We start from the raw sequence: 11915 nt of genomic DNA on the forward strand, positions 1-11915 counted from the left end.
TTCGAATTCAATATACACAGATAGCCCTGCTGCGCGCAGGAGCAGCTCCCGTCGCCATGAATCAACATTCACAGTCAGGAGGCCTTGGTCCTCAGCACGATGGCGCCTCGAGAATACAGAAAACAGAGTCTGCTGCGGACAGAATGGCTGCGCTCAAGGCTCGCGTCGCAGCCGCCATTGGCACAAGTAAAGCGAAAGGAGGACTGAATGTCGGACTGCATCCTGCTTTGGAAGATCTGGGGTCTTGGAAACCGGCCGGCAAATCAGATACAAATGGCCAGTCCCAGTCATTACGAGGCAGTCCATCTCGGACCAACGCATTCGATAAGAGAGGCTCACCAGACTCTTTTGGAAGCCAGCAGAGAAATCAGCCGAACCCGTATTTCGATGATAAGTCTGCGACACAGGAGCCGAGCGGGAGACAGCGCATGCCTCGTCAGTTGATGTTCAATCAGAAGGGAAAATATATTCAGCAGGGAAATGCTTTGCGCCGGCAGGCGGCCTTGGAGGCCATGAAGAAGCGTATCGCGGAGCAGACTCGTAAAGCTGGTATTGACGAAGATCTTGACGTGGAGAAGAACTTTGTCGTGGACGCTCCTCCGAATCTTGAGTGGTGGGATGAAGGCCTGGTGAATGGCTCAAATTATGACGATGTCGACGACCCCTCGAAGCTCAAGATCCACGCCGACGATAGCATTGTGACCGAATACATCCAACATCCAGTTGCACTCGAGCCTTATCAGGACCGACTTGGCGCGCCGGCGAAACCAATGTATCTAACCTCTAAAGAACAAGCAAAAATACGGCGACAAAGGAGAATGGCAGAACTCAAGGAGATGCAAGCGAAAATTCGACTTGGACTGGTGCCAGCACCGCCACCTAAAGTCAAGAAGGGAAATCTCATGCGTGTGTTGGGTGATGGTATGTTTTACGATGCCCCCATTCTTTTGAAATTTTGCGATTTATGGCTTTGGAAATTGTCTACTGACTATATCTATCACAGCTGCTGTCAAAGATCCTACTGCCGTCGAGGCACGAGTGAACCGAGAGATTGCCGACCGATACGAGAAGCACATCGAAGCCAACGAGACCCGCAAATTAACAAAGGATCAACAGCATGAGAAGACTGCTGCAAACCAACAGAAAGATGCCAGCAAGGGCATTCACGTTCTTGTATTCAAAGTCACAAGCCTTGCGAATGGCCAGCACCGGTACAAGATATGGCGCAACGCCGAGCAATTGGCACTTTCGGGGACATGCGTTATGCATCCAAAATTCAGCCTTGTGATTGTTGAAGGAGGGTCGTATAGTATAAACAAGTACAAGAAACTTATGCTGAATCGTATCAAGTGGACGGAAAACGTGCAAGCAAGAGACCCCGAGAGGAACAATAGAGGAGGACAAGAGTGGTTATCACCTGAGGACTCCAACGGAGATTTGAAGGACATGTCTCTGAACGAGTGCAAATTAATATTTGAGGGAGAGCAAAAGGCGAGGAATTTCAAGAAATGGGGCAGCAAGATTTGCGAAACGGATGCAGAGGCCAGAGAGGTCTTGGCCCGCGCCAAGATGGACAGCTTTTGGTCTCTGGCCAAAGGGTTCTCATGATGGGCGTTGACGAGATGGCGCGTGCCAATATGATATCCTAGAAGTAATATAAATCAAGGCCTGAAGCTGTATACCCAGGTTACTCGATCGCCCATTCAGTGTTGGACTATGTGCTCTATTATCCACCTATATACATGTGTGCATTTGGTATTTACTGTAATTAAAAAGTATATTATTTGATCGATTCAGGTCGACGCTTGTATATGAAATATCACTTATTATTCCTCAATATACACACGTGCCATCTCTTCAGAGCTGGAGCTGAGATACAGCTAGCGCTCTTGTTGACATGTGATGAATGACATACACCCAGACGTCAGCCAGGCCAGCCACCCAGGCAAAACCTCGGAGGGCGCAAGCTTCCGTCTTCGTCCAGCCTCTGATCCTGTGACTTTCGACGCCCGTATGACGGAGCATTTTAAAAGCGCTGCATAGGCTAAAAGTGCCTTATGCTGCTCACTACCACATTTCAGAACCACCTGCTAGGCACCTGCTAGGCACCCGCCGCTGCCTTGTTCTCCAACTAACCCCACACACGTCAAACCAGCCGCCCGAGTGCTGAGAGAGGCGGTTTCCAGCTTCTACAACCTCTGATCCTCTCCTGAACCGCGCGCGGCCAGTCCAGCAAGCAAATTTAGTCGTCCCAGTTTGTGCGGGAATCGGTTCGTTTCGTAGAGAGAGAAATTCTTGCGTCTTTTGGAGCTCAGCAGCGATGGGCCTGGCTTATAATACATATCTCACCAGCAACAAGATCTATGGTTGCAAGACATGCAAGGCTCACTTAGCTAACCACGAGGATATCATCTCTCGGGTGCGTATCCCCCAAGTTTTCTTGTACTTGCTCATCGTCTTGGCATCATCTCTCTTTACGCTATGCATCTATATAAATATATGCTTTTCTTTTTCTTTTCCCAGAGCTAACTGGGAGGCGAACCCTTATTAGAACTTCCGCGGCCAGCATGGCAAAGCGTACCTGTTCCATCGAGTCGTCAACATCGACACCGGCGATCCAAATGAGCGAAATATGACTACTGGTCGACACATTGTGCGTGATATCGCTTGCCATCAGTGCAAAGAAACGGTGGGTTGGAAATATGACAAGGCTTTTGAAACCTCTGAAAAGTACAAAGAGGGCAAGTTCATCCTCGAAGCCGAACTGCTATGTAATGTCGCTTAAACGGGTCTGCGCTTTTGTTTTACTGTACGTGAATTCACTTGAAACTTGATAGTTTGTTTTTAGGCGTTAAGCAGCTAGTTTCAAAGAGAAGCATTTTGTTTTGGCTGGAGTGATGGTTCAAAAGGTAAATTTAGATAAAAGCATAAATTATTACTTGCGCTCCCATATCAAATTCCTACAGAGTAATGTGTAATATTGTATGTCTCGAACGAAAATTATCCCAAACCAGCCAGGCACCCGCCAATACGCCAGAATTCCGTCAGCCTTGACCAAAGATAAAAGATCAAACAAAGATCAATCTTAGCTAGAGCAGCATATGCATAAGTCGCCAAAAGCGCCGTGTAGCAGTTTACTGGTGTTCGATTGGCTCTTCAGGGAGAAGTTCCTCGGTTTCTCCTTCAATTCGTAAGAACTCAAAGGGTGGCTGAACGATGCCGTTGAACAAAAATGTGGAGTATACCAGCAGCGCAAATCCAACAATCTGTAGCCACTTGAACGACTCCCATCTCAGACCGAGAGAAACTACCCAGATAAAGAGCGTCCTGCAAGTGTCAATGGTAGATCGAGAGGTTGCACTGACAGTGCGAGTGACAGACAATCCGAAGAAGTTGAAGCCACTAGAAAGAACAAACAAGGTTAGCTACACCATGTATCTTACGTTAATATGTTTAACAGACAATTCAACTTACCCAATGCTAATCATGATAATCACACTGGAGACGAGCAACGCCTTGTCATGGAACATTTGACGGAGTCCTTCAGAGGCATCAAAGTAGCCATAGCGGCCAGCCTCAGTCCGACCAATGGCCAAGTGCAGAACAAGCATAACCGCGGCTGTGACGACGAAACCAAAGATGCCCTCCCAGCCAACAACCTTGAGAGGATCGATGGGGGAGCGTTCGAGCATCCACTCCTCCAAGACAAATTGGGTGGCAGTAAAGATTTGTGCTCCTGCAATTAGCGTAACACCAATGACTGCCTTGGCAACATCAGATAGTCCATCAGGAGAGTCTGTAATGGCAGACAGGCCTCTAGAGATGATGTTGGCCTTGACGTCGGGCCAAATAGCACCTGCAAGCCCAACAATGGCCACGCCAAGGACCACGCCCACTAATGAGATCCACTGGAATAGATGCAGCGTCCTCCGCAGGAATACTACGCTAAACAGACCCACGAACAAAACTAGCGCGCCTCGGGTCATCTGGTAAATCGACGCCGCAACAAGAAGCAGGCCAATGTTCATCAGGGTAGTGCCGCAAATATCGCAGATGGCAGGCAGGGCCAGGAGCAAGATTCTATAGCCGCGTAGAACGGATGGCTGTTCGTCCTCAGGGGTCTCATCGTCAATGCCATTGGGGTGGCTGGAGCCGATGGTCTGGTAGCCATTCTCTGCGGGGGATCGTTTTGATGCGAAGCGACGATAACCTGCTGTCAGAGCAACTACCAGCCAGCAGCCCATCTCGCCCACAAACATCTGTGCTGTCTGAATCACGGGTTGGTTGAAGTACATTCGATGGGCGGGATTCTCATCATCGCAGTTGCGAACGCATTGCTTGTCCTGTAACGTCTGTTAGGTCATACAAAACGGCAACAACAGAGCCAGCAAACAATGACAGATGGGCCATGTTGAGGTAGGGTTCTCCCATGATCCCCAACATGCCAGCTTCCCAACACTGACCTGGTACTTGGTGACCAGCGTATTGCAAACGCCAGTAAGCAGCATCATGGCCACGAGAAATGGCACGGTGCCTCGGGAAACCGCCATCTTGGCTGACGTGGTTTCTCGAGTGATAAAGATCCTGTTGCGCAAGGCTCGAGATCGTATGGATGGATTGGAATCGAAAAAAAGAGGCTTTGAGATGTAGGAGAAAGAGAATGGATGGTGAGACGAGAAGGGAGCGAGCGAGCCGTAGCTGTGCTGTGCCCCGGATTATTGGCACAAGGCGCCCCTGCTTATCATGCACCAGGTGTCACTTGACTGCTGCAGCGCCGGCCGCAGGTGAGATCCCGGAAGCTTTTTAGTGTCGATGTTAGTGCGGCAACTCTGGATGACATAAGCCATTGAGCAGCTGAGCTATACCAGCAATACAAGATGGATTCAACGAAGAAATACCGCAGGAAAGATACTATCTTGAAAAAAATAAAAAATATTAGGTAATATTAAATCTCATATTAATATTATTATACATCTGTATACGTATGCTATTGTGTTATGTACGGTGTACGGTGCAGGCAGCAACAGCTCCAGCCAGCCATCTACATACATCAAGTGAATGACCTAAGGCTGCCTACCGTACGACCCTATCCGCTGCAAGCCGCCCTATTTATTACGGGTACAGCAGCCTAGCTACCTATCAACCCACTACAGCAGCCTATTCCCCTTCACTGCGCTGCGACCTGCATAATCAGCCACGTCATAATGGCCACTCAACCAGCTCCCTCTGGCCCATGTGCTTTGCGCCGCGCTAGCCATCGTCATCCCCCTTCAACTTGCCTCGAGGCTGCACCAAGCAGCCTTGCATGAATTAAGCTCCATGGCACCGCTGACGAGCATCTCAGGCGAGTGCCGGCCTTTCTCACTCCTCCACACACTTCCCTCTTGATGTCCCAGTTCACCATCTTCGCATCCACGCATTCATGGAGCATACACTAGGCGCTGCCTGTCGCCTTCGTCCCACGCCGGACGCGGATAAGGGGGACGGAGTCCCCTGCATCAAGGCTCAGTTCTTTTACACGTCCTTGTTCCCCATTGACGATCCCCTGTCGAGCAGCGCTCCCGCCAGCGGCGCAGACTCGAAACCATCCAAAGGGCCGCTCCGCCCCTTCTCCCAAGACGACAATGATGTGCTTCAGCAGGCCTGGCTGGGCCTGGCGTCGGAGAGTCACCGTAGCCAGCATGACGCCATCAGAAGCGGTCGAGAGCCTGGCCCATCTACGGTCAAGTCTGACATGGAACGACGCGACCAAATCATTCGAGAGCTGGCCTTGAAGCACATTCGCATCCACCAGGTCAACCGCCAAACGCGAACTTCCACGACGCAAGCCACCGAGGCACTCCCAGAAATACTGCTTACAGCTTGCTGCCCTAAACTCACCGCCGACATCCTAGAAGACCTTGATACACAATTTTGTACCTTAGTGAGAAAGACGAATCAACTTTTTACTGTCGATGAAGTCGTAAAGGATATTATTGCCGTCATGAACCAGCATTATGAGCTTAGAAGCGTCGCTGGTAGTCTCCGGAATATTCCCATACGTCACCCTCTGTTGAATCGTGAGAGAGAAGCCAGCATCTCTACTGGTCGCGCTTCTCCTTCTGATAGTGCTATATCATCATCCTATGGAGAGCACATGAATTTGAAACCTCGTAGTGACTCTTACAAACAAGCATCGGCCTTCCCCCAGGAGCGTATCTTGCCTGATGCGGCTCGCGCTGCTCAAACGGCACAGAATCGGCTATCTCGAGAGCTTAAAATCTCTGGACTGGTTCCTACAACTGATGATGGCATTTCTGGGAGACCATTTGTGAGGGCATTGGACACTGGAGAGCAACCACAGCAGTTCGCAGAAGCAAAACAGCAACGTAGTGATATTCCAACCTTAGAACCGCCACAGATTCACGATAAAGTTTCCGAAGAGAACGATGAAGTAGCAATAGAGCCGTTAACTCGAATAGAGGACATCACTCCGGATCCTGAGGAGGAGGATACGGATGTCGTAGTTGGACTGGCTAGATTGCACAAGGTATCATTGCATACGCTACAAATGAAGCCCATATACTGGTCGCCAGTTAATGACATCGCCATCGTAACAAGAGGCACATGGTTTTACAAGTATGTTTCTTGGCCTTCTGTTCATTCTGAGTTACTAACACGCTTCGTAGAGATACCATGCTACCGGTTTTACCAGCAGTTGCTAATCAGCTGGAAGCTGGATACCAGGAACTGCGCCCTTGGGCAGAAACTTGGCGTGACGAAGTACGATGTGCTATTGAAGTTGGGGCCTCGGGAGAGGAAAAGGTGTCTCATCGACTATGGCCGATCGAGGGTGATGGACAGTATCGAAAATCCCCCATACCGACAGAACCTGCTATTTCTACACATCCATTTTGTGCTGCACACTGCTTTCAAGGAGAAGCTGCGACAGAAGGCCCTCTCGAGCCGCAGCAAATAGATGACGAGACTTCTGAGTATGCACAGCAACGCTCATACTCTAGCTACAGTGTCCTATATAAGGATCAAACAAATGCCTTTTTACTGAAGCCGAGCTTACAGCCATCTGCATATTACGGTAGACGGCCCCTTCAAAAGATCATGAGAGGAGGGACTGTGGGCATTCCGTTGGTCCGAGGATTTGATAGACTGAGTTGGGAACGCATGCACCGTGGGAAGCAGGTACAACATGCCAAACCTGCATCTCATGGCACCTCTGATGGCAGTGCACAGGAAACCTGCCCTGCATGCGAAGCGGATAAAGACCGCAGTAAAGTCACAGACTTGGTGCTAGTAGCTCATGGAATTGGCCAAAAGATAGCTGAGAGGGTTGAAAGCTACCACTTTACCCACGCTATCAATAGCTTCCGTCGAGTGGTTGACAGCGAGTTTCAGAATCCGGCGGTGCAGGAGGTTCTGGACAACAGCCAGAGCAGGCTCATGGTGTTGCCACTGAACTGGAGAATTGGGTTATCGTTTGAAGATGGTGGCTCTCTTCAGACGGGAATGGAGACGAATGATTCGGCCGCAGCACAGGCTTTTGGTCTGAAGGACATTGAGCCTAACACTATTCCAGCTATCAGGAGCATGATATCGGATGTCATGTTTGATATACCCTTCTACATGTCTCACCACAAGGGAAAGATGATTGCAGCTCTAGTCAAAGAGGCGAACCGGGTGTATCGCCTTTGGTGTAGAAACAACCCCGGGTTTGCCGAAAACGGACGTGTCCATCTTGTTGCGCATTCTCTCGGTAGTGTCATGGCGGTAGAAGTCTTGTCACGGCAGCCAACAGATCTGCCACCGCTTGATCTACTACGGCCAGAGCCAGAAACTAAATTCTTTGAGTTCGATACAAGAAATCTCTTCCTGATGGGAAGTCCCACTGGATTCTTCTTATTACTCGAGAGGGGAGCTCTCACACCACGACGTGGACGCGTCAAACCTGGCATGGATGAAGACGAGATCAAAGCTGAAAATATCGGTGGCGAGACTGGCATGTTTGGATGCTTGGCTGTTGACAATATTTACAATATTCTTGCCAAGGAGGATCCCATTGCCTACTTGCTCAATGGAACGGTAGATCCGGGATATGCGGCCAGTCTCAAAAAAGCATATGTGCCTACTTCTTCGGCTTCGTTTCTGAAATCTGTTGGCGATGCCATGCGTAACGTTGTCATGGGTATGGGTGGCAATCCTACCACATCCACGACTGGTGATGGCCGTCCGTCGACAGTTCGTCTGCCCTCTCAGCTAGAACTTGAAGTTCATGACTTTACCAGAGAGGAAATTGCTGAGAAGAAGGCCTTTCTTCTTAATGATAACGGCCAGATCGATTGGTTTATCAAATCTGGTGGCGGCCCGCTGGAGATTCAGTATCTGAATATGCTGAGCGCTCATAGTAGCTACTGGAGTAATACGGACTTTGTTCGGATGTTGTGCATTGAGATTGGCAGGAAACCCGGCAGGGCAAATACGTTGCCTGCTATGAGAGCTGTCAAAGCTTCTAGGCGTATACCTACCACGAAATAAATCGACCACGTTGGCACGTTATACATGTCTTTTTATACCCCTACTCTAGCTCTCTATTACTTTGCGTTTGTGGTAAGCTTTAAGTGCTACTGAGAAGTATACTTTTTAACTATTTCTACCATTTTGTGGGATTTCAGTGGTTTAGAATGGAAAAGTATTATGGATTTAGAGATCAACTGGTAAAGATACGATATGATAGATTGGATTGACGTAATGAATAATTAGCGAATGATTAATGTATAGACTTATTAAAACCCAGATTTCAAGAAACAAGGAAATATAGAAAAGGCAGCCAGCCAGAGGAATTAGATATTTTGACCTCTAACCACTCTGTACGTTCCAAACTCCTTAAAAGCCTTCCAACTCCATCATTTCCTGATCTATGTCTTCATAATCAGATTCGTATGTAGTAGTTATGTTTTCATCAGCTGCTGCCCGTGCATTTGCTATAGTTGGAGGAGGTTCGTCTCCCCTTTCCTCTTCTATCTTTCTCTGGTGCTGCAACAGGTCTTCGTATCCCCAGGTACTAATGCCCTCCTGGTCTTTACTCCGGAAGGGCTGCGCCATCGTCTTCAAAAATCGTCGAGCACTGCTGACAGCCATATCGGTACTCAGATTCGTATCGGCATCTGACAGGCCCTGATTGATCCATTTAGGTAGCTGGCTCCTCTTCTTCTGGAAACGTCGATCAGCCAGCACCATGACTCCGTAGTCGTCCTTTCCTCGCAAGACACGGCCTAGACATTGGGCAGCGTGGCGCATGGCGTCAAAGGACAAGAAATCGTTTTCTTTGATGCGATATGTTTCTCGTAAAAACTCAAGTCTTGCTTTTAGGATTCTTGATTCTGTGTATTGGAACGGAACACCGATACAGAGCACAGTTCGGCCATATTGATGATCAAAATCAATACCCTCTGATACCTTTCCTCGGGCGACACAAAGCAGAATTGCCCCTCTTCCATTGCAACAGGCAGTTCGGTAGGTTTCCAGGGCTAATGATGTTTCTTGCGCGTCAGGGGTTTCCACCAAGATCAGTTTATACTTCCAAACCTCGTCGAGAATGCCCATGCCCTGCCACATGCTAATGATGGACTCCATGTATAGATATGACGGGAAGAAGACGACCAAGCCGTCAGGAGTAATTTTGGCAAATTCTGTCAAGAGATTGCCGTAGTTTCGAACGACACTGGGTTCATTTCGAACCTGAAAGCTGGATGAGACTGAAGCTTGGTCGCTTCCGCGGGTTACAATCATCGGAAGGAAAGATCTCCGCGCGAGAGTCATACTGTAGGACTCCTGTATCACCGTAGCGAAATCCAGCATTTTAGGATACATCTCAAGGGGCGAGATTGTACCAGACGTTATGATCACTGAGTAGAACCTTTCAAACACGGGTCGAATGGCGATGGCGGCGTCAAGGCAGGTGAAGTGAAGAGTGGGGTTCGGAACTTCGGCAGTATCGGATTCGTATGGTTCTAATATGAGCAAGAAGCCCTTTTCATACGTCGCAACGAGAGTAGCGAATGTTGCTACTTCTTGGAGTGCTTGGTAGTCTTCGATATTCATGAGCTCAAGAGTTCTGACAAGCGATGTTAACCGTTCGGCACAAAAGCGCAATGGCTTCCTCTCTATGAAGGTATGTTCTTTCAAGTGAGCCAAAAACGATAACGGTGTTTCCGAAATGACTTGACGGACTTTCATTCTCGTCTGAGGTGAAACAGATCAGTATGAAGAACAGACAAAGCTACATAAGAAAATACAGAACTGACCTTGAGATATTCAAGAAATCTTTTCAAAAAGGCTACAAAATGCTCGGCTCGCCTGATATTTCCAGGAACAGCCTCTTTCAGAAGGTCATCGGGTAGAGCTATGGCAAATTGTTAGTTATTCATGATCCATGATCCAAATTGTAAATGGCATCAATTTACCTGGATTGGCCATGAAAGCATCCTCCTGCCTTGACTCATCAGCTTCGCGAAGTCCTTGAACAAGCTTTTCATATTCGTTCTGAAGCTGCTCTTGATCAGTCTCTCGCATTTCAGCAATTCGTCGCTCTAAGTGTTGTGCGCTGCGAGTAGCTTTGCGTATTGAGTCTTCAGTGATGTCGGTACTGAGTGACTCGATGCAGACGTTGTCAATGTTGTGAGCTTCGTCAAAGACTACAATGCAATCCTTGGAGAAGTCTTTTGTTACACGCTCAGCAATCTTTGGATCGAGGAGATAGTGATATGAGAAAATGACAACATTACAATATTCCATCTATTTGCTGATGTCAGAAGCAGTTCTTCCAGAATGAATGTCAAAGAAGGGTAAATACCATGCGCCGTGCAGTAAAGTATGGGCATTGCTTGTGCTCTTCTCCATACTTTAGGAGTGCATCAAATGACCACACACCGTTGGGTATCAAGTTATGGGGTTCAAGGAGATCAAGATTCTAAATCACGTTAGTTTGGCATTGATCGACCCAGGATATAAAAAAAGCAACAGACATACATCGTGGTAGACGCAGACATCCACATTTTCACCTCGATCTTTCTTTTCTTTGACAAAGCCTGCAGTCAAACTTCTGCAACGGGCATCAACAATTGAGCCACTCTTTTCCCTTTTGACAGAGGGATGAAGACACAAGTTCTTTCGACTTGTTAAACCAAGGCCGCGAAATTCTTCTTCGTAGCCCAACTGCTCGGCGCGATACTTCATCAGAGATTGCAGCTCGACTAAAGCCTTCTCAATCTCAGACATAGTTCCTGTAGGTCAAATCAGCATCACCGAGTCGGTGAGACGCCATGAGAGCTACTCACGAGAACAGTAGATGAGCTTTCGCTTCTCAGGCATATGCTGCTGGTATGCAACAATGAGAGACAGCAGTGACACGGTCTTGCCGGTTCCTGAAGGCATCTCCAAGACACAATGGCCACCCGCATCGAGGGTTTCTATAGCCTGTAAGTGAGTGATTACACATGCAAGAGTTTAGGTCATACTTTTCAGATCACACATGTAGCTGATAGAGTTTCCAACGGTCAGCCGGCATAAAGAAATCAATACAAATCAACTCACGCATATTGTTCATTGGGTATGTTAGCTACACAGCAACGGCGTGCGTGGGAACGATGGGAACATACCTGGATATATCCTTGGATAAGGAAATAACACAGGCAAATCACTAATCACACATAAGCTTCAATCTATGCATCGTACGGTGGAAAAGCGTACTCTATTTTAAATCTCATTTTGCACCAGAGCTCTGCGTGAAGCCTTGCCGCAGTCGAGTGAAGAAATGCAGGTGAGTGATGGATGGCACGGTGTAGGAGCTTTCACGCTACCCTCTGCCTAATTAGTAAAGCTTGTAGAGGAAAGTCGATTGGCGAGTCAAAAGCACGCGCTGC

General features: G+C 48.2%; 5 protein-coding genes across 5 annotated transcripts; 3 read left to right on the top strand and 2 right to left on the bottom strand.

The window, feature by feature from the left end:
- Positions 1-143: 143 nt before the first annotated feature.
- GGI43DRAFT_426125 (U4/U6-U5 snRNP complex subunit PRP3) lies at positions 144-1608 on the top strand (the record flags this gene model as incomplete). Its single annotated transcript, XM_083208597.1, has 2 exons — positions 144-921; positions 1004-1608. 2 exons carry the CDS (start codon positions 144-146, stop codon positions 1606-1608), a joined length of 1383 nt encoding a protein of 460 aa, XP_083055830.1.
- A 565-nt stretch (positions 1609-2173) lies between these two features.
- GGI43DRAFT_267737 (Yippee/Mis18) lies at positions 2174-3128 on the top strand. Its single transcript, XM_083201043.1, has 2 exons — positions 2174-2419; positions 2552-3128. Exons 1-2 carry the CDS (start codon positions 2321-2323, stop codon positions 2783-2785), a joined length of 333 nt encoding a protein of 110 aa, XP_083055831.1. The 5' UTR covers positions 2174-2320; the 3' UTR covers positions 2786-3128.
- Positions 2951-4955, bottom strand: GGI43DRAFT_417712 (uncharacterized protein). The gene is made up of 3 exons (XM_083207454.1): positions 4464-4955; positions 3475-4343; positions 2951-3402 (listed from the first exon to the last, which is right to left on the bottom strand). The coding sequence occupies exons 1-3, from the start codon at positions 4548-4550 to the stop codon at positions 3135-3137; spliced, it is 1224 nt and encodes a 407-aa protein (XP_083055832.1). The 5' UTR covers positions 4551-4955; the 3' UTR covers positions 2951-3134.
- A 167-nt stretch (positions 4956-5122) lies between these two features.
- Positions 5123-8703, top strand: GGI43DRAFT_267901 (DDHD domain-containing protein). Its single transcript, XM_083201045.1, has 2 exons — positions 5123-6618; positions 6669-8703. The coding sequence occupies exons 1-2, from the start codon at positions 5423-5425 to the stop codon at positions 8527-8529; spliced, it is 3057 nt and encodes a 1018-aa protein (XP_083055833.1). The 5' UTR covers positions 5123-5422; the 3' UTR covers positions 8530-8703.
- Positions 8704-8877: 174 nt separating this feature from the next.
- On the bottom strand, positions 8878-11427 carry GGI43DRAFT_388392 (TFIIH/NER complex ATP-dependent 5'-3' DNA helicase subunit RAD3; the record flags this gene model as incomplete). The annotated part of the gene is made up of 6 exons (XM_083204066.1): positions 8878-10236; positions 10299-10396; positions 10458-10788; positions 10847-10963; positions 11023-11276; positions 11331-11427. 6 exons carry the CDS (start codon positions 11425-11427, stop codon positions 8878-8880), a joined length of 2256 nt encoding a protein of 751 aa, XP_083055834.1.
- Positions 11428-11915: the final 488 nt, after the last annotated feature.

Source organism: Trichoderma evansii (assembly GCF_050947405.1).
Source record: "Trichoderma evansii strain SZMC 28006 chromosome Unknown GGI43scaffold_31, whole genome shotgun sequence".
Taxonomy (NCBI): domain Eukaryota; kingdom Fungi; phylum Ascomycota; class Sordariomycetes; order Hypocreales; family Hypocreaceae; genus Trichoderma; species Trichoderma evansii.